This window comes from Budorcas taxicolor, chromosome 1 (assembly GCF_023091745.1).
Source record: "Budorcas taxicolor isolate Tak-1 chromosome 1, Takin1.1, whole genome shotgun sequence".
Lineage (NCBI taxonomy): Eukaryota > Metazoa > Chordata > Mammalia > Artiodactyla > Bovidae > Budorcas > Budorcas taxicolor.
Window position 1 is genome coordinate 190,585,806 of NC_068910.1, and position 22,543 is coordinate 190,608,348.

General features: G+C 38.3%; 1 protein-coding gene across 1 annotated transcript in view; it reads left to right on the forward strand.

The window, feature by feature from the left end:
• Window positions 1–22,543, forward strand: part of XRN1 (5'-3' exoribonuclease 1) — a 112,451-nt gene that overhangs the window by 9,221 nt on the left and 80,687 nt on the right. The window contains exons 2-12 of the mRNA XM_052650292.1: window positions 4,103–4,335; window positions 12,468–12,565; window positions 13,707–13,816; window positions 13,907–14,017; window positions 15,709–15,791; window positions 17,246–17,333; window positions 17,415–17,583; window positions 18,467–18,534; window positions 18,863–19,000; window positions 20,759–20,825; window positions 21,034–21,139. Of these exons, the coding sequence (XP_052506252.1) occupies window positions 4,103–4,335; window positions 12,468–12,565; window positions 13,707–13,816; window positions 13,907–14,017; window positions 15,709–15,791; window positions 17,246–17,333; window positions 17,415–17,583; window positions 18,467–18,534; window positions 18,863–19,000; window positions 20,759–20,825; window positions 21,034–21,139 (1,271 nt within the window). The remainder of the gene's footprint in view (window positions 1–4,102; window positions 4,336–12,467; window positions 12,566–13,706; window positions 13,817–13,906; window positions 14,018–15,708; window positions 15,792–17,245; window positions 17,334–17,414; window positions 17,584–18,466; window positions 18,535–18,862; window positions 19,001–20,758; window positions 20,826–21,033; window positions 21,140–22,543) is intronic.

The following is a 22,543-nucleotide window of genomic DNA, read 5'->3' on the forward strand; positions in this document are numbered from 1 at the left end:
GTCTTTTGCTAACCTGATGGGAAAAATAATGTATCATATTAATTAGAACTTGGGTATGTTGAACATTTTTTCATATGATTTAGACTTTATGTTTCTTCCATTTTGAATTGCTTTGCATTTTCCATGCTTTTAACATATAATGTTTTTCTTAATATTTTAGGGTTGTTTTTTGTATATTAGAAATATTGACTTTGTCCTAATTTGCAAGGATCTTCCTGCATTTTGTCATTTTTCAGCTGAGTTTGTTTATGACACTTTCTAGTTAACCCTACAAGGTTTTTAAAATACATTTTCAGGTAGCCAGCTTCATCATTTGTTTGATTTATGATTTCTGACTTTCCCCACCTGAAAACTACCAATATATTTGTATATCATTTTCTGATTTACATTTCTCACATTAAAATGTCTAATCCTTCTGACATTATTCTGTTATAAGTTGAATTACAGTTTTGTTTCCAAGTAGTTAGCTAGGTGCCCCATCCCTTTTTTTCACTGATTTGGAATGTCTCTTACATACTACATTTCTGTGTCCCCTTGGACTACAGCTAAGTTATTTGGTTCAATTAAACTATTTTTTAATTTAAAATATCATTTAGGGCAGGTTTTCTGTCATTCAGTTCAGTTCAGTTCAGTCACTCAGTCGTGTCCAACTCTTTGTGACCCCATGAATCGCAGCATGCCAGGCCTCCCTGTCCATCACCAACTCCCAGAGTTCACCCAAACTCAAGTCCATCGAGTCAGTGATGCCATCCAGCCATCTCATCCTCTGTCGTCCCCTTTTCCTCCTGCCCCCAATCCCTCCCAGCATCAGAGTCTTTTCCAATGAGTCAACTCTTCACATGAGGTTGCCAAAGTATTGGAGTTTCAGCTTTAGCATCAGTCCTTCCAAAGAACAACCAGGACGGATCTCCTTCAGGGTGGACTGGTTGGATCTCCTTGCAGTCCAAGGGACTCTCAAGAGTCTTCTCCAACACCACAGTTCAAAAGCATCAATTCTTCGGCGCTCAGCTTTCTTCACAGTCCAACTTTCACATCCATACATGACCACTGGAAAAACCATAGCCTTGACGAGACGGACCTTTGTTAACAAAGTCTCTGCTTTTGAATATGCTGTCTAGGTTGGGCATAACTTTCCTTCCAAGGAGTAAGCGTCTTTTAATTTCATGGCTGCAGTCACCATCTGCAGTGATTTTGGAGCCCAGAAAAATAAAGTCTGACACTGTTTCCACTGTTTCCCCATCTATTTCCCATAAAGTGATGGGACCAGATGACATGATTTTAGTTTTCCCAGTGTTGAGCTTTAAGCCAACTTTTTCACTCTCCTCTTTCACCTTCATCATGAGGCTCTTTAGTTCTTCTTCACTTTCTGCCATGAGGGTGGTGTCATGTGCATGCTGCTGCTAAGTCGCTTCAGTCGTGTCCGACTCTGTGCGACCCCCATAGACGGCAGCCCACCAGGCTCCCCCGTCCCTGGGATTCTCCAGGCAAGAACACTGGAGTGGGTTGCCATTTCCTTCTCCAATGCATGAAAGTGAAAAGTGAAAGTGAAGTCGCTTAGTCGTGTCCAACTCTTAGCGACCCCATGGACTGCAGCCCACGAGGCTCCTCCGTCCATGGGATTTTCCAGGCAAGAGTACTGGAGTCGGGTGCCATTGCCTGCATATCTGAGGTTATTGATATTTCTCCCGCAATCTTGATTCCAGCCTGTGCTTCCTCCAGCCCAGCGTTTCTCATGATGTACTCTGCATATAAGTTAAATAAGCAGGGGGATAATATACAGCCTGACATATTCCTTTTCCTATTTGGAACCAGTCTGTTGTTCCATGTCCGGTTCCAACAGTTGCTTCCTGACCTGCATACAGGTTTCTCAAGAGGCAGGTCAGATGGTCTGGTATTCCCATCTTTTTCAGAATTTTCCACAGTTTATTGTGATCCACACAGTCAAAGGCTTTGGCATAGTCAATAAAGCAGAAATAGATGTTTTTCTGGAACTCTCTTGCTTTTTCCATGATCCAGCAGATGTTGACAGTTTGATCTCTGGTTCCTCTGCCTTTTCTAAAACCCCAGAAGGCTGTGGGTAGGCCTTCTCCAGTTGTAGGGAGTGGGGACTACTCTCTAGTGGAAGTGCTTGGACTTCTCACAGCAGTGGTTTTTCTCGTTGCGGAGCGTGAGATCTAGGCACACGGGCTTCAGTAGTTGCATCATGTGGACTCAATAACTGTGGAGCACAGGCTTAGTCGTCCTGAGGCATGTGGGATCTTCCCAGACCAGGGATCGAATGAACCTGTGTCCCCTGCACTGTTAAGGGGATTCTTTACCACTGAGCCACCAGGGAAGCCCCAAACAGTAAATCTTGAATGTACATTTAAAACCTCATGATCACAATTGTCATTTCATTTGCGCCTGTTACTCAGCAAGAGCATTTAAATTATTTTGTGTAATACTTAGTACAATCTTATATAAATGAGTATTTTATAAATATGTTTTTTGGTGTTCATTGATTCAAAGACCAAAACTTTACCCTTAAAATTCAAAGGCATGCCGTTTTCTCAATATTAATGAAGTATATTGTTACCTAAGTGCAGTGAACGTGAAAGTCGCTCAGTAGTGTCTAACTCTTTGCGATCCCATGGACTATACAGTCCATGGAATTCTCCAGGCCAGAATACTGGAGTGGGTAGCCTTTCCATTCTCCAGAAGATCTTCCCAACCCAGAGATTGAACCCAGGTCTCTCGCATTGCCAGGTGGATTCTTCACCAGCTGAGCTACCAGGGAAGCCCCTTTGTTTACCTATGCCTGTGGTAAAATTTGAATAATTGTTTCAGAAATAGTTTTAAGTTTAAGAAAGCCCATAATGTTTTTATATTTGAAAATTCAAAATGCCTTTCTTTCGTTAGCATATAAGGCAGACTCCTCTCACATTCCTTTATTTTTCTAGATATTAAGTTGTGCCTGTTTCAGTTTTTTGTGTTGTATATTTGTTTCAGAGCGTTCGCCTTGAAGTGAAGTGTTAGTTTCTCAGTCGCGTCCAACTTTTTGTGACCCCATAGATTACCCCGCAGGCTCCTCTGTCCGTGGAATTCTCCAGGCAAGAATACTGGAGTGGTTGCCGTTCCCTTCTCCTGGGGATCCCAACCCAGGGAAGAAAGCTGGGTCTCCTACATTATAGGCATATTATTTACCTGAGTCTAAGCCATGAGGGAAGCCTTGCTCATAAATATTTAAATGGAGGAAAAGTAGATCAGAATCAGAACCATGAAGGCCTTTCTGTAAAAGCAGATGCCTCTTAGCCAAAATTTAGAAATTATTTAATCCATGTATGAAAAATCAGTTTTCAAAATTTCCTAAATTTCTTGGCATAATCTAAGCTTTTTAAATTAATATAAATAAATTAATGATTCTATTTTCAGTGAAAGCTTTCCAGGTGGTGCTAGTGGTAAAGAACCTGCCTGCCAGTGCAGGAGACATAAGAGATGCAGGTTCAGTCCCTGGGTTGGGAAGATCCCCTGGAGGAAGGCATAGCAACCCACTCCAGTATTCTTCCCTGGAAAATTCTATGAACAGAGAATCCTGGTGGGCTACAGTCCATGGGGTTGCAAAGAGTTGGACACAACTGAAGCAACTGATCGTGCACACACACACACACACACACTTCAGTGAAACCAAATATTCAATAAGGCTTTAAATCACTTGTAAAACCTTTTAATGACCATGTGCATAGAGCCATTTGCTGTAAATGTATATCATGTTACCCATTTATAGAAAAAAATGAGGCTTTTAGAAATTAATCTCAAATGGAAGAAAGGAGACTAATATTTTGAGTACCAGATCAATCAAGTACTTTATTTGATGTATTCTCAGGTTATCATATTTTAAATAAGTAAATAATTTCCTGGCAGTAAATGTGATCAAGCTTTTGGTGCATAGTGTAACCACATAATATGTCTCTGTCTTCCTTATTCCTCCTGTTTGTTTACTTTATTTATTCAACTGTGTTTACTGAGTTTTTATATAATCAGAATAAGCCCCTATATCCTGCTTTTTATCAGATGCTTATGTATATGTGATTGATGTGGCCTTGGTCATTTTTTTGTTTTTTAGATTCCTGAATTTGATAACTTATACCTGGATATGAATGGAATTATACATCAATGTTCCCATCCTAATGATGATGATGTTCACTTCAGAATTTCAGATGATAAAATCTTCACTGATATTTTTCACTACTTGGAGGTGTTGTTCCGCATTATTAAGCCCAGGAAAGTATTCTTCATGGCTGTTGATGGTGTGGCTCCCCGAGCAAAGATGAACCAACAGCGTGGGAGACGTTTTAGGTAAAACATTTATGATTTGTTTTAGAATGCCATTTAGATTAATAAAATGTAATATTTTAAAGAAAATTGACTTGGCTTAACACAGTGAATCTCCTTTTCATGTTTCTTCTCTGCTTAAATCCCCTGCAGAAATGGAATATCTCACTTACAATGTCACATTTTACCAAGTAAACAAATTAATTATTCAAATGACATGTTATTTCTCAGGGTATATGTTGGGTTAGATAAAGTTGCTCTGTTCTCTGTCACAAATTTCTCAGACTTCTCAAAACTTAGTAGTTTGGAAATGGTCATAGTAAAGTTCCTATAGTATTCATCCTGAGCTATGGAATTGCATAGTGAATGAGAGATTGTGCTAATGACAGTGTTGCTGACATTTAATTTGACCCTGGGCTTGATTCTGACTTTGCTTAAATATGGGTCCTCCCTGGATAGAAAGGCAAATGAAATTGGAAGGTGATTGTGGAGTAGAAGAGAGCTGAGTTAGGACACTTGAGATATTATCAGCTCTTTGGATAACTTGGGGAGTAAGAGAAGTAAAAGGTTGGGAAAGGGTTGTATACAGAAAGACGATGCTAAAGTAAAAATCCTGTACCTGTGGGATATTTCTAAATAACAATGAAAGCATGCTGTGTCCTTGTTTTGAGTAGCAGAAGTAAAGTTTAGAGGGTTATTGGAAGTGCAGGAAAGAAGCCCTGAGTCTAGTGAGTTTGATAAGTTATTACCATAATAGATCCTTTCCTTTTATCACAATCGTAGGTAGAGGAGTAGAAAGGGCACTCTTGAGTCAAATGTGGGAAAGATCAAGGAAGGTTGGGAGACTACGTTGGAGGAGTTTAGCCCTGAGAATGGGAGTTCAGTTGCAGTTCAGTTGCTCAGTCGTGTCCAACTCTTTGCGACCCCATGAATCGCAGCATGCCAGGCCTCCCTGTCCATCACCAACCCCCGGAGTTTACTCAGACTCACGTCCATCGAGTCAGTGATGCCATCCAGCCATCTCATCCTCCGTCGTCCCCTTCTCCTCCTTCCCGCAATCCCTCCCAGCATCAGAGTCTTTTCCAGTGAGTCAATTCTTTGCATGAGGTTGCCAAAGTACTGGAGTTTCAGCTTTAGCATCATTCTTTCCAAAGAAATCCCAGGGCCGATCTCCTTCAGAATGGACTGGTTGGATCTCCTTGCAGTCCAAGGGACTCTCGAGTCTTCTCCAACACCACAGTTCAAAAGCATCAATTCTTCGGCACTCAGCCTTCTTCACAGTCCAACTCTCACATCCATACATGACCACTGGAAAAACCATAGCCTTGACTAGACAGACCTTTGTTGGCAAAGTAACATCTCTGCTTTTGAATATGCTATCTAGGTTGGTCATAACTTTCCTTCCAAGGAGTAAGCGTCTTTTAATTTCATGGCTGCAGTCACCATCTGCAGTGATTTGGGAGCCCCCAAAAATAAAGTCTGACACTGTTTCCACTGTTTCCCCATCTGTTTGCCATGAAGTGATGGGACGAGATGCCATGATCTTCTTTTTCTGAATGTTGAGTTTTAAGCCAACGTTTCCACTCTCTTTCTCTTTCATCAAGAGGCTTTTTAGTTCCTCTTCACTTTCTGCCATAAGGGTGGTGTCATCTGCATATCTGAGGTTATTGATATTTCTCCCAGCAATCTTGATTCCAGCTTGTCTTCCAGCCCAGCGTTTCTCATGATGTACTCTGTATATAAGTTAAATAAGCAAGGTGACAACATACAGCCTTGACATACTCCTTTTCCTATTTGGAACCAGTCTGTTGTTCCATGTCCAATTCTAACTGTTGCTTCCTGGCCTACATACACATTTCTCAAGAGGCAGGTCAGGTGGTCTGGTATTCCCATCTCTTTCAGAATTTTCCACAGTTTATTGTGATCCACACAGTCAAAGGCTTTGGCATAGTCAATAAAGCAGAAATAGATGTTTTTCTGGAATTCTCTTGCTTTTTCCATGATCCAGTGGATGTTGGCAATTTGATCTCTGGTTCCTCTGCCTTTTCTAAAACCAGCTTGAACATCAGGAAGTTCACGGTTCATGTATTGCTGAAGCCTGGCTTGGAGAATTTTGAGCATTACTTTACTAGCATGTGAGATGAGTGCAACTGTGCGGTAGTTTGAGCATTCTTTGGCGTTGCCTTTCTTCGGGATTGGAATGAAAACTGACCTTTTCCAGTCCTGTGGCCACTGCCCAGTTTTCCAAATTTGCTGGCATATTGAGTGCAGCACTTTCACAGCATCATCTTCCAGGATTTGGATTAGCTCAACTTGAATTCCATCACCTCCACTAGCTTTGTTCGTAGTAATGTTTTCTAAGGCCCACTTTGACTTCATGTTCCAAGATGTCTGGCTCTAGGTGAGTGATCACGCCATCGTGATCATCTGGGTCGTGAAGATCTTTTTCGTACAGTTCTTCTGTGTATTCTTGCCACCTCTTCTTAATATCTTCTTCTTCTGTTAGGTCCATACCATTTCTGTCCTTTATCGAGCCCATCTCTGCATGAAATGTTCCCTTGGTGTCTCTAAACTTCTTGAAGAGATCTCTAGTCTTTCCCATTCTATTGTTTTCCTCTATTTGCATTGATCGCTGAGGAAGGCTTTCTTATCTCTCCTTGCTGTTCTTTGGAACTCTGCATTCAGATGTTTATATCTTTCCTTTTCTCCTTTGCTTTTTGCTTCTCTTTTTTTCACAGCTATTTGTAAGGCCTCCTCAGACAGCCATTTTGCTTTTTTGCATTTCTTTTCCGTGGGGATGGTCTTGATCCCTGTCTCCTGTAGAATGTCACGAACCTCCCTCCATAGTTCATCAGGCACTCTAGCTATCAGATCTAGTCCCTTAAATCTATTTCTCACTTCCACTGTATAATCATAAGGGATTTGATTTAGGTCATACCTGAATGGAATGGGAAGAGAATGGTAAACTATAGAGATTTAAATGTCAAAAGAGAAAAGACGCTGAGGATATTGGAACAATGAAATCCTTGAAGACAGGGGCTGTCTCTTACTCAAATTTAGATTCTCAAGTACCACCCAAGACTTACTTTAATCTGAATCTCCAAAAACTCTGCCCTAGAAACTGTTTTTTTAACCAGATTATCCTGATAATTGTTAAACTGATTTTGGGGAGCTGCTGGGCTAGAAAATCTAGTGTTGAAAAAGGATTATATAAGCCCACTATGTCAGTCAGTGTTCAGTTGCAGGTAATAGAAGTTTATTCTAAGCAGAAAGGGATATAATAAGAGAATTGGGTACTTATAAAATCATTGTGAAAGTCAAAAGATTTCTTGCCCACAGTAGTAGATATAATGATCATCTAAATTAAATTCGCCCATTCCTGTCCATTTTGGTTCACTGATTCCTAAGATGTTGATGTTCAATCTTGCCGTCTCCTTGCTCATATCCAATTTCCCTTGATTCATGGACCTAACATTCCGGGTTCCAACATTATATTGTTCTTTACAGCATTGGCTTTACTTTCACCACCAGACACGCCCACAATTGAGTGTCATTTCCACTTTGGCCCAGCTGCTTCATTCTTTCTGGAGCCATTCTTTCTGTAGTTGCCTTCCACCCATCCCCAGTAGCATATTGAACACCCTCCAACCTGGGGAAATCCTGTTCAAGTGTCATATCTTTGCCTTTTCATGCTATTCATGAGGTTCTCTAGGCAAGAATACTGGCGTGGGTTGCTATTTCCTCCTCCAGTGTACCACATTTTGTCAGAACTCTTCACTATGACCCGTCCATCCTGTGTGGCCTGCACAGCATGGTTCATAGCTTCATCAAGGTATGTAACCCCCTTCACCATGACAAGGATGTGACCCATGAAGGGGTCAATTTAGTTATAATTCAACAATAAAGAAGCCATAAATTTATCTGTTAGCTCCAAGGCCCCAGTATACCTGCCATATCCGTACTGGAAAAATAACAGATGCCCTGCACCTTGCTCTCAGCACTTATAAAGCTGCTAAATATTGAAATCTCTCTACTATTGGTAAAACACACCCCTGCCTATAACCCCAGTGCCACAACTGTCATGTACACCTCACCAGACTTCTCCCTTCCAAATGTTTCGTGGGAACATCTGACAAAATCTAAGTCACATCCAGAAGCCTAGCTGAAGGAAGCCTGAGAGTTTAATATTTTATAGCTTTCCGACCTCAGGAGACAAACTAGAAGAAAGGAGTGGATGTTTTGGGCCACTTCTCCATAACCACCACAGGCATTTACTCAATACTGTGGTGGCATCCCGTGCTCCATGTTTCCCCAAAGTCCCCCAGGTAGCCCTTTCTCATTCTCCATAGTGCCTGTTTCCTTTGTTCGTACTCTCTGACCATAATCTCTACACATCTCTTACTCATTTTTAAATCTGCTCCTATCTTTCATCCCCCTCATGCCACTGAAACATCCTTAAAAAATTACAAATAAATTTCTTAAAGAGACTAAATCTAAAGAATAATTCTGTCTTTATATTACTTCATTTATCTCTTGTATTTAGCAGTGTTGGCCATTATTTCTCTCTTGAACTTCCTTCCCATAACGTTGAGGTAACTACTGTCTTTGACCAGGAGTCAAGCCCGGGCCCCAGGAATGGAAGCACCGAGTCCTAACCACTGGACCACCAAGGAATTCCCTTCAACACTATCTTTTAAAAAAAAAAGTGTATTTATTTGGCTGTGCTGGGCCTTAGTTGTGGCATGTGGAATTTAGTTCCCTGACCAGGAATTGAACCCTGGCCACCTCCATTGAGAGCACAGAGTCTTAGCCCCTGGACCACCAGGGAGGTCCCTGACTTGACCTTCTTAATCTCCTTATCTTCTCTTCCCCTCCTTTTTTTTCTTGAAAACTGATGTTTCTTAAGGTTCTATCCTAGGTCTTGAGAGATTTTATCCAATGGCTTTAATTACTGAAACTGTACTGACTCCCCAATTATCTTTCTGGTGGATATCTCTTCCCAGAACTTCTATATATCTAAATGCCTGCTAAATGACTCCTTCTGGATACCACAGATACATTTCAGGCTTAACATATTCAGAACTGAACTGATCTTTGCCTCAAACTTTGCCATCCTTCTACGTTCCTGTTTCTGTGAACTGCGAACTGCGAAGTCACTTCAGTCGTGTCCGACTCTGTGCGACCCCATAGACAGCAGCCCACCAGGCTCCCTCATCCCTGGGATTCTCCAGGCAAGAATACTGGAGTGGGTTGCCATTTCCTTCTCCAATGCATGAAAGTGAAAAGTGAAAGTGAAGTCGCTCAGTCATGTCTGACTCTTAGCGACCCCATGGACTGGAGCCTACCAGGCTCCTCCATCCATGGGATTTTCCAGGCAAGAGTTTCTGTGAAAGCACCATGTAAATAGCTGCTCAACTCCAAGAGAAATTGGGCCTCTCCTTCTTCCTCATTCCTCACATCTTATACTTCTTTTCTTTTTTTATTTTTTTTATTTTTTATAGTTTTTTATTTTTTTAATTTTAAAATCTTTAATTCTTACATGTGTTCCCAAACATGAACCCCCCTCCCACTTCCCTCCCCATAACATCTCTTTGGGTCATCCCCATGCACCAGCCCCAAGCATGCTGTATCCTGCGTCAGGCATAGACTGGCGATTCAATTCTTACATGATAGTATACATGATAGAATGCCATTCTCCCAAATCATCCCACCCTCTCCCTCTCCCTCTGAGTCCAAAAGTCCGTTATACACAGCTGTGTCTTTTTTCCTGTCTTGCATACAGGGTCGTCATTGCCATCTTTCTAAATTCCATATATATGTGTTAGTATACTGTATTGGTGTTTTTCTTTCTGGCTTACTTCACTCTGTATAATCGGCTCCAGTTTCATCCATCTCATCAGAACTGATTCAAATGAATTCTTTTTAACGGCTGAGTAATACTCCATTGTGTATATGTACCACAGCTTTCTTATCCATTCATCTGCTGATGGACATCTAGGTTGTTTCCATGTCCTGGCTATTATAAACAGTGCTGCGATGAACATTGGGGTACATGTGTCTCTTTCAGTTCTGGTTTCCTCGGTGTGTCTGCCCAGCAGTGGGATTGCTGGGTCATAAGGGAGTTCTATTTGCAATTTTTTAAGGAATCTCCACACTGTTCTCCATAGTGGCTGTACTAGTTTGCATTCCCACCAACAGTGTAGGAGGGTTCCCTTTTCTCCACACCCTCTCCAGCATTTATTGCTTGCAGATTTTTGGATCACAGCCATTCTGACTGGTGTGAAGTGGTACCTCATTGTGGTTTTGATTTGCATTTCTCTGATAATGAGTGATGTTGAGCATCTTTTCATGTGTTTGTTAGCCATCCGTATGTCTTCTTTGGAGAAATGTCTATTTAGTTCTTTGGCCCATTTTTTGATTGGGTCGTTTATTTTTCTGGAATTGAGCTGCATAAGTTGCTTGTATATTTTTGAGATTAGTTGTTTGTCAGTTGCTTCATTTGCTATTATTTTCTCCCATGCAGAAGGCTGTCTTTTCACTTTGCTTATATTTTCCTTTGTTGTGCAGAAGCTTTTAATTTTAATTAGATCCCATTTGTTTATTTTTGCTTTTATTTCCAGAATTCTAGGAGGTGGATCATAGAGGATCCTGCTGTGATTTATGTCTGAGAGTGTTTTGCCTATGTTCTCCTCTAGGAGTTTTATAGTTTCTGGTCTTACATTTAGATCTTTAATCCATTTTGAGTTTATTTTTGTGTGCGGTGTTAGAAAGTGATCTAGTTTCATTCTTTTACAAGTGGTTGACCAGTTCTTTACTGCTACTATGTCAGTCTGGCCTTCAAAATCTTCTACCTAGACTAGTAATTTTACCTTGTTCCTGTCCCAGACATTCTCTGTATTGCAGCTACATTAAACAGTCTGTTTTATATCTATCTATTTCTTATACTCTAGGGCTTCCCTGGTGGCTCAGATAGTAAAGAATCTGCCTACAATGCTGGAGACCTGGGTTTGATCCCTGGGTCCGGAAGATCCCCTGGAGAAGGGAATGGGTACTCTAGTATTCTTGCCTGGAGAATCCCATGGACAGAGGAGCCTGGCAGGCTACAGTCCACAGGGTTGCAAAGAGTCGGACATGACTGCGCGACTAACTCTTCACTGTTTTCTTACACTGTGTCTAGCGTGTAACTCTAAGAAGAGGAATCATTTCTTTTTTGTTGTAGCCCAAGAACTTATCACATAGTAACATTGAATAATCATTTCTTCAAAGAAGAAAGAGGAGAAATGAGGAAAGAATGGATTCTATTGGAGAGATTACAAATGAGTTGTTATCTTCAAAGTTTTTGTTATATTGAAGAGGTTGGTGAGAGAGAGGTTAAATACAAAGAAGAGTTTGTTTATCACAGAAATGGAATTCAACAGAGCACAGTAGTTAGAACTAGTAACAGGGCTGTAGAAAATGTACATAAAGCAGGACTTACTAAATTATGTGCCATGTGGCAAATCTGTGTGCCACACACGCGTTACCAGAAAAACCATACTGGAATTGGAATGCTGATATTCAAAACTATTTCTGTCAGACTCTGAAATAATCATGTTCTTCCTAGTAAATTCTGTTGCCTCAAAAATGAAATCATTTTGGCTACTGATGTCATTAATGTTATTAGGCTTTCATTTTAGATATTTTCATGAGGGAATCCAAAGGTGTACATTATAATTTTATAATTATTTTTATGTAATATTCTTAGAGATCCTTTTAGTAATGTACTTCTTGTTTGATGTTATTAAATGTAGTGCATATAATGAATGTTTATGCTATACTTTTGAAATTATTTCTAGAACCAATATGTATATTTGTGATAAGAAAAGAATTATTTTACAATAAGTATTTATAACATTTTATGTCAGTTTTACACCATTATAATGTTGGCTTCTATAGTCCATAGCTGAAAAACTTAATTCTTTTAATAAATAAAACAAACAATGCTAAGGCTTATCTTTATCGATTGTAGTCATTTCAAAACTTACATGTTTTGAACTTAGAATTGATGAATTAGTATTTTAGTTACGAAAGCTTCTAAACGACAGTTTACTGCATGTAGAGATCTCTTTTTTCCTAGAAAGTTGAGGATTCTTTTTTCTCCCCCCTTAACATTTAAGGTCAGCAAAGGAGGCTGAAGACAAAATTAAAAAGGCAATAGAAAAAGGAGAAATTCTTCCTGCAGAGGCCAGATTTGATTCCAACTGCATTACACCAGGTAAATTCACTGAGAGAAAAATTCTAGGAAATTTAAAATGTAAATTTAGTTTTCTTCTGTAACTTCTATTTTTTTTTGTCCTTAGAATTCCATTTGTTATATTTTCCCAGTTATGTCTCTTTGTAAGATAGTTTGGTCACCTTGGTTATAAATGCCCCTATGAAGACCCACTGTAGGAATTTACAGATGCTGATAAGAGCAACTACGGACAGGATTCTCCTACCTGCACAGAATTCCTGACCTAGAACGAACTTACAAGATCAGTCCTACTACTCTTGACATTTATTTGTATGAAAACTGACTCAGTGAGGTTGTGGCTCACCCAAGTTCATATAGCCAGTTTGTTTTATTCAGGATAAGAAAGCCATTTTCCTTATCTAGAATGCTTACTGCTCTGCTCCTCAGAGGTGGTTAAGACCTCTGTGACTTTAAGGATTAATTATTAGTATTACAAGTTTAATTTTAAATGCAACAGCATAGTCTGCAGTTCCAGGAGTCTAACATCATTAGAACCCTTCACATTGAAGAAAAGTCTTAAAATTGTATCTTTTCATTAATTCTTTACTGTGGTAGTTTTCTCTTTCATTAAGTGCCCTAATGACAGTGCTCAATTTAACAAGCAGTTGTATCATTATACGGTTTAAGACTGTGTTGCCTGTTGATCATCTAGGCTTTTCCTAAAACATAATCACTGTATACTCTGTTTCCAGATTAATAGTAATTTTTTTGAGTTAAAAGTAGTAATAATAACAGTTGTTGTGGTTATTGGCAATCTTATTGAGGCTGCATGTCTTACAAAAAGAAAACAAAAACCTTTTAGAATCCAGCAGAAGAGATTGAAGATTGAAGTTTGTTAGAGAGTTGAAACTCTGCCCTTGAGTGGAAATATTTGAAGTATACTCCCAAGGAAGTAGTAAAATTCTTTGACTTTCTGTATCTGACATTAACTTCATTTAGGGCTGACTAGTGAAATTGGAAATAGCTGTGATCTTTGCTCGGGAAAGATGTAACATGATTTGCTTTTCAGGATAAGCCAGAGAGCTTTCAACCTCCAGACCCATAATCCAATTTCATGCTATCACTGATAACTCTGTTTTTATTTCTCACTCAGGTTAAATTTCTAAAATCTTTTTATTTAAAGGGACTGAATTCATGGCCAGGTTACATGAACATCTGAAGTACTTTGTAAATATGAAAATTTCTACAGACAAATCGTGGCAAGGAGTTACCATCTACTTCTCAGGCCATGAGGTTATTATCTTTTCTTACTTAAACAGTTTTTCAACTGAATCTTGAGAAATGTAGCATATTACTGTATATTTTTTTTAACATTATATCTAGACTCCTGGAGAAGGAGAGCATAAAATCATGGAGTTTATCAGATCCGAGAAGGCAAAGCCAGATCATGATCCAAACACCAGGCACTGTCTTTATGGCTTAGATGCTGACTTGGTAGGTAAAATGCTTATTGTTATTGTAGTCTTATGCCTCATGCGAAGAGTTGACTCATTGGAAAAGACTCTGATGCTGGGAGGGATTAGAGGCAGGAAGAGAAGGGGACGACAGAGGATGAGATGGCTGGATGGCATCACTGACTCAATGGACGTGAGTTTGAGTGAACTCTGGGAGTTGGTGATGGACAGGGAGGCCTGCAATTCATGGGGTTGCAAAGAGTCGAACATGACTGAGTGACTGAACTGATGCCATTATGATAAATATCTGTTTAGGAAACTTAGTCTTAATATTAGCAGATTTCTGATTGTGGCAAGAAATATTAGAGACATGATAATAATTGCTACTTCTGCTGTTACCAAAGTTCAAAACATTTGGAAAAGGTGTTCTTTTGCCATTGTTTATGATCAACAGGTGCATATAGATAGTGTTCACACCTGACTGACCCTAGTGCTGTGAATTCTCTGCTGAGTTCTGGGTAGAGGACCCTTTTTATCTTCATGCTTAATACAGGATTTTTAATACCATCTGATCTGATAACTCTGTAACCCAAGTTTGCTAGACTTTGTTGTTATTGTTGTTGCTGCACAGAGGCTTCATTGCTGCATGCAGGCTTTCTCTAGTTGCAGTGAATGGGGGCTGCTTTTCACTGCATTGTGCAGGGTTCTCATTGCTGTGGCTTCTCGTTTTAGGGCATGAGCTTAGTAGTTATGGCTCAAGGGCTCAGTTGCTCCACAGCAGTATGAGAACTTCCTGGACTAGGGATTGAGCTCGTGTCTCCTGCATTGGCAGGTGGATTCTTAACCACTGGACCACCAAGGGAAGTCCCTGCTAGATGTTTTTTAACTTTTTATTACAGAAATTTGCAAGTATAAACAAAAATAGAAGAGTGAGCATAATGAACATCTTTGTGTCCTTCTTCCTCCTTTGATTATTTTCAGCTCCTTTTTCTAACCATCTGTATCCTTCCTCCTCCTCCTCTGGATTCTTGAAGTATATGACATTATATTATTTAATCTATAAATATTTCATGATCGAGAATATTAAAAATAATAAAATAGCTCCAGTGTTATCCCATATAAAACAATATTAATAAATCACTCTTTAATATATATGAAAACCATCCAGGATTCTCATTTCCCTGATTGATTCATAAGTGTTTTATTTTGTGTAAATCAGGATTAAATTAAACTCTGCTTTGCATTTGGTTGATATGTCTCACTAAACTATTTGACTTACTTCGGGGATTAGAATACTATGTGAGAATATTAACTGAAAAGATCCTTTCCCAGTTTTTTCCCCAAGTTTTCACATACTAAAGGTATCCTGACCTCCAGAAGAGTCCTGTATTCTGATATGGAAATGCTATTGCCTCTAATTCCTTCCCATTCCCCCATGGCAAGTAGAAAGAAATAAAAACTAAGAGAGATTATTATTATAGGCATGCAGTGGTGTGGTTGTAAAGGTTATGTGAGTCTAAGGTGAACATTGTTTTCTTAGGAAAGTACACACAATTTACCCCATTCATCACCTATAAGTGGATCATATTTTGAAGTTTATATATTTAACTTGCTCATTATTTTCCTTAAATAAGCATGTTCTTCTTTATATAGAACTGTTGTTGATTGCTTTTGTGAACCTGATGCTATAAAAAATGAGAATAAAAACATTTCTTAATCATTTTTCAACAGATTATGCTTGGATTAACAAGTCATGAGGCACATTTCTCTCTTTTAAGAGAAGAAGTTCGATTTGGTGGCAAAAAGACTCAAAGGTAAGTCATACTGCCTGTATATTGGAAGGTAGATGAGAAATTAAGTTAGAAATAGTAACCCCTTAACAGGCATATGATCTGTAAATATTTTCTCCCATTCTGTGGGCTCCCTTTTCGCTCTGTTGATAGTGTCATTTGATGTACAAAGTTTTTAAATTTGATGAGTTCTGGTCTGTATTCTTTTGTTGCCTATACATTTTAGCGTTGTTCAGTCATTCAGTCATGTTCAGCTCTGTGACTCCATGGACTGCAGCACGCCAGCCTTCCCTGTCCTTCACTGTCTCCCAGAGTTGGCTCAAATTCATGGCCATTGAGTCATGTACACTTTTTAGTGTAGTATCCAGGAAATCATTGCCAAATCCAATGTAATAAAGCTTTTTCCCATTTTAGTCTAAGGGTTTTATAAGTTTTAACCCTTACATTTAAGTCTTTGATCCATGTCAATTTTGGTCTTTCAGCATTGATTATGCTATTAGCTGTGGATTTTTCATAAATTCCCATAATCATTCTAAGGAAATTCCTTTCTGTTTCTACTTTGCTGAGTATTTTTATCATGAAAGGGTGTTGAATTTTGACATAGGCTTTTTCTGTTGAATGAGTATGTGGGGTTTTTTTCCTTTGTTTATTAATATGGTGTATTACATTGATTTATCTTGAACCATTGGGCTTCCCTGGTGGCTCAGTGGGTAAAGCGTCTGCCTACAATGCGGGAGACCCGAGTTCGATCCCTGGGTTGGGAAGATTCCCTGGAGAAGGAAATGGCAACCCACTCCAGTATTCTTGCCTGGAAAATCCCATGGACTGAAAAGCTATGGTAGGCTGCAGTCCATGGGGTCACAAAGAATCAGACACGACTGAGTGACTTTCCCCTATTACATTGATTTATCTTGAACCATTTTTGCATTCCTGTGGAAAATGCCACTTGTTCATGGTGGATAAGTGCTTTTAATATGCTCTTAAAAACTTACATTCTTACTTGTAATTAATCTTGGAATATAAGCCAACAGCCAGGAATATAGACCCCTGGACCAAGCCAGGGAAAGGTAAGAGGAGAAAGTAATAGTGCCGCACCATTGAAGCTTTAACCTATACTGCAGTAGACATAAAAGTATATACTCGCTAATCTGTATGCCTTTTGCTGGTGGCCAGCCTTAAGTGGGCCAGAACAGATCCCATTGTTTTCTTACATCTGTTATTTATTATTTAGACTTTCTTAATTCTGTGAGTCCTTCCCCAGAAAGCATGCTGTAAACCAATTATTTTGAACTTTATATCTATTATAATTGTTATTATGTTTTTATCTTAACATTACCCTGCAGCTTACATATAAATTACATGCCTTAATGTCAAGAATTAATTATACTGCAGTGATAAATTTTATTTTAAGCCGCACTTTTAAACTTGAACCTTAAAAATATAATTAATTCTGTGTTGATCATCTTGACTAATTATAGGGTATGCGCACCAGAAGAAACCACATTTCACCTCCTACACTTGTCTTTAATGAGAGAGTATATTGACTATGAGTTTTCAGCATTAAAAGTAAGTATTAATATAAATAGATCAGAAGTGAATATGCAGAAATTTCCAAAGGATTTGACTGTTTTCTTCATATTGCTATAGGACAAGATCACATTTAAATATGATATTGAAAGGATAATAGATGATTGGATTTTGATGGGATTTCTTGTTGGCAATGATTTTATCCCTCATCTACCTCATTTACATATTAATCATGATGCACTGCCTCTTCTTTATGGAACATATATTACCATCCTGCCAGAACTTGGGGGTAAGAAAAGTTTAATATTCATTTGAGGCTACTTTAATTTAAAACTCAACTAACCCTGGAAATGTCACTCAGTTTATTAGATTATTGCTTGCAGAGCTAAAGTAGGAAAAGAATTTGGAGTTTCTTTTAGTCTAAGGCATCGAGTTCTAAAGTTGCAATTTTCAATGGTTCACAAACAGACAAGATGACACAAGTTAAGCAATCTCATTTATTCATAGATACCTAACTAATCTCTACCTTTAATGGCTTATAAAAGCCTGCAGAGGTTGTAGGTTTCACTTAGCTCTTTTCATATTTAACTGTAAAAATTCAATTTTCTGAATGGATAAGCATCAGAGTATTTACTATCAGGGAGAGACTTTTAAGTTACAGTGGGAAACTGAGAGGTAGTGATGATGCTGAATAAAGCGGACAGCCGAATTCCCTGGCAGTCCAGTGGTTAGGACTCCACACTTACACTGTCAAAGGCACAGGTTCAGTCTCTGGCCAGGGAACTAAAATCTTGCAAACCATACAGTGAATCAATCAATCAATCAAGTAGCAGGATATTGGTCTTTTTCTTCTTAAGTTAGCATATCAAATAAATGACCTCAATTCTAGAACTTACTTAATTTAATTAACTGTCACCCCAGTGTTTGGAAATTTAGGAGGATTATTATTATGTAAACCTGGAACTTTTTCTATTTTGCTTCAATTCTTACATATTGTGTGTTATAGTAACGTCAAGTTTGTAGAAACTAGGGTCACTTATATGGTCCAACACTGAGTGTTTTTTCTTGATTAGTAGAATGTCAAAACTCAACGTTTTGTAAAACAGAATTTTATAAAATTGTTTTTTAAAAATGTCAGCATTTAGTGCAAATTCAGATCTTGTTCCTTTTAGGTTATATTAATGAAAGTGGGCATCTCAACTTACCTCGATTTGAGAAATACCTTGTGAAACTATCGGATGTAAGTAACTATAAGTTTTTGTTTTTCTGTCCCAGGGTAGCTATAAATGGTCCAGTTACCTAATATCAATTACATAATACCAGAAGAAAAAATTTTATAGTTCTACTCCAGTTGGTTATTTTATATAAATAATTTCATCTACATTATTTTTATTTCTACTTGCTTTTTATTTTTAGTTTTCAGAGTAGTAGATGAAGTCCCTATGTGCATCAAAAGTAATATCCTCTGATTTCCTATGCCCTAGAAGCAGTCATTGTTAAAAGTTCGTTTTATTTTCTTCTAGACGTACTTAAGTTATTTTAAAATAAATTTAAATGTTTCTGTATAGTTTGATCGAGAACACTTCAGTGAAGTTTTTGTGGACCTAAAGTGGTTTGAAAGCAAAGTTGGTAACAAGTACCTCAATGAAGCAGCAGGTGTTGCAGCAGAAGAAGCCAAGAACTACAAGGAAAAGAAAAAATCAAAGGTGTCCATTTTTTTAGGTGTCCTTTCATTTTTTTACCTGTAAAGGTAAAACTGATATTCCTTGTTTCTCATTTTCTTTCTTATGATTTTGGGGTTCCTCAGTTTGGTTTCATTTCCTCTTTTCCTTTATGTACATTTTAAAAATTCTTTGGTTTCTTTTTCTCTATTAGATGCTGTCATTTAAATCTGATCTTTGAAAAGCAATTTATTTTTGCCATTGAAAAGCATTGCATCTTCTTTGCTCTTCCATTCTATTAATAAGTGTAGAGACATTTCTAAGAACCCAGAAAATTAGTTATCTCTTTAAAAATGTGGATATTTATAGCATTTAATGTTATAAGATCACTTATTTTTCTCTAGAAATAATTTATATATAAAATCATATATAAAATACAGTGTCACAATATATGGTGAATATTAGGTGCTCAATAAATGAATAATAGAGCCAATTAGAATCTGCTGCTGCTGCTGCTGCTGCTGAGTCACTTCAGTCTTGTCCGACTCTGTGCGACCCCATGGACTGCAGCCCACCAGGCTCTGCCGTCCCTGGGATTCTCCAGGCAAGAACACTGGAGTGGGTTGCCATTTCCTTCTCCATAGAATATGCTAGTACCCTGTAAAACACCTTTTGTAAGCCATAAAGAATGTCTTATATGTGTTAGCTTGGAAAATAAACCTCTTCTGAAATTTTCCTCAGCCAATCCATAGTTATTAGATTCTGGTGAAATTGATGAGCTTCCTGCACTCTCTTTGCTGTACTGCTTCTCTTTAGGTTCGAGCCTAATATCTCTTGCTCCAGAAAGGGCAGCTGTCCTGATTTTGTTTAATGTAGCCTTTCTAACTGCTGAACTTTTCCTCTGTGGAACTTAGCAGTAGTCTGCATTCTACTCTGTTTTTTATCTTAATAAAACAGGCTCTGCAACTTTTGGGGGACGTGTACTCACAAACTTAAATATCAGTAATCCCTGGCTCCACTCACCTCAGCTCATTACTTAAACTTCACAAGTCATCTGGGGGTATGTAGTTAACTTTAGAGACACAGGTAAAACAAGGAAACTTGAGAAACAGCCCAGGCAAGAAAACTGGCAGAGGCCCTAGTTTGGAAAAACTAGTGAAAGTCACTGGCAGTTTGTAGACAATCAGAAAATAGAGAAGAGAAAGGATGAAATCACAAGAGTGGAAAAATAGATGGGCAGGATATGAAGGATATGATGACATGGAAGAACTTTAGAAAAGCAGATGAGTTGCGTGGAAGAAAATAGAAGTGGAGGGTAGAGGTATAAGAATGATGGGAACCAGAGATATAAAAAAATAGGTAATAGTTGTAATTATTGGACTCCACTATAAACAGATTGTTTCTTGTTATCAGTAGCCCAGAATGTGACATATAAAAATGTTGAAGTTGAAAGGATTTGATATTGATTGTGTACTTTTCTCTAAATGAAATGTTTTTGAAATGTTCTTTTCTTAGAAAACATATGTAATTAAATATATTTCTTTTTTGTATTGGTGAGCATTGTTACTTATCATTGAGGGTCCTAAATGTTAAGTTGTAATAATAAAGATTTATAGCTTCAGGAAACAAGTGATATAAAACCAAAAACATTTACACAGCATTTGAGGATTATTTTTAAAATAAACTTTTATAGTATATCACTTAAAGATCATTCAGTTATCTTTAATATTTTATAAATCTTTCTGTTAAATGTCTCATCTTGAAGTATATCTTACTTTTATATTGATTTATAATTTTTAATAGGGCCAGGAAAATTCTATATGTTGGGCTGCTTTAGACAAAAATGGAGAAGAAGTGGTAACTTCTAAGGGTGAGTACAGACTATTTTAATATATGTTATTTTTTTTTGACAGAATAGTTATTATATTCCATTATGAGGACTAATTCAGTAATATTGGATGAAACAGATTTCTGTGATAGTTTATAAACATCTACTTTGACGTGTATTTATCAAAGCATTAAATGGAAGAGTGGAATATTCATAATTGTCAGCCACTGTCTATTTATCTTTTTTCCAGACAATTTAGAAGAAGAGATGGAAGATGATGACCTATTTGAAACCGAGTTTAGGCAATATAAAAGGACATATTACATGACAAAGATGGGAGTTGACGTAGTTTCTGAGTATGTTCTTGCCATTGCTTTTACTTTAAAGTAGGAAAAAGTAGACTTTGCAGTTCTACAGAAAACAGCATAATTTTGATCATTATGGTAATGGGAAGAAGGGATTTTTTGTTTTGCAAATTAATGTAGACCTTTCAACTACTATGGTTTTGGAGAAGATAATATTCATTGGCATGTATTATGCAGTATACCCTTGAACAACATGGGCTTGATCTGCATAGGTCCATTTACATGTGGATTGTTTTTACTGAAGGCTTAATACAGTACTACATTTTTCCCACTTGGTTGAATCCATAGATGTGGAACTGCAGATACAGAGAGCTATCTAAAGTTATGAGTGGATTTTCTACTGCAAGAGGGTTGGCATCCCTAACTTCTGCATTGTTCAAGTCTCAACTGTGTGCCTATGATAAAAATTGCCAGATAGAAAATGGTTAGTGTTTTGCTTCATTTCTTCTAAAGCTCACATCCCACTTATCTCAAAGGCTACCTGGCTCAGCCTCAGGTTAACAACTAGTATAAAAGTTCCTTAACAACCTGACCTCTAGAATGGTGGCTCATATTTCTGAACTACAGCCCTCTATAACAGTTCAGTTCAGTTCAGTCACTCAGTTGTGTCCAACTCTTTGTGACCCCATGGACTGCAGGACACCAGGCTTCCGTCTCCGTCACCAACTCCCGGAGCTTGCTCAAACTCATGTCCATCGAATCAGTGATGCCATCCAACCATCTCAAACTCTTGTCGTCCCCTTCTCCTGCCTTCAGTCTTTATCAGCATCAGGGTCTTTTCCAGTGAGTCAGCTGTTTGCATTAGATGGCCACAGTATTGGAGCTTCAGCTTCTGCATCAGTCCTTCCAATGAATATTCAGGACTGATTTCCTTTAGGATTGACTGCTTTGATCTCCTTGCAGTCCAAGGGACTCTCAAGAGTCTTCTCCAGCACCACAGTTAGAAAGCATCAGTTCTTTGGCACTCAGCCATCTTCATGGTCCAAATCTCACATCCATACATGACTACTGGAAAGCCATAGCTTTGACTGTACGGACTTTTATTGGCAAAGTGATGTGTCTGCTTTCTAGGTTTGTCTAGGTTTGCATAGCTTTTCTTCCAAGGAGCAACCATCTTTTAATTTCATATCTACAGTCACTGTCTGCAGTGATATTTCTCCTGGCCGTCTTGATTCCAGCTTGTGATTCATCCAGCCTGGCATTTCACATGACGTACTCTGCATATAAGATATATAAGCAGGATGACAATATACAGCCTTGTCATACTCCTTTCCCAGTTTTGAACCAGTCCATTGTTCCATGTCCAGTTCTAATTGTTGATTCTTGACCTGCATACAGGTTTCTCAGGAAACAGGTAAGGTGGTCTGGTACTCCCATCTCTTTAAGAATTTTCCA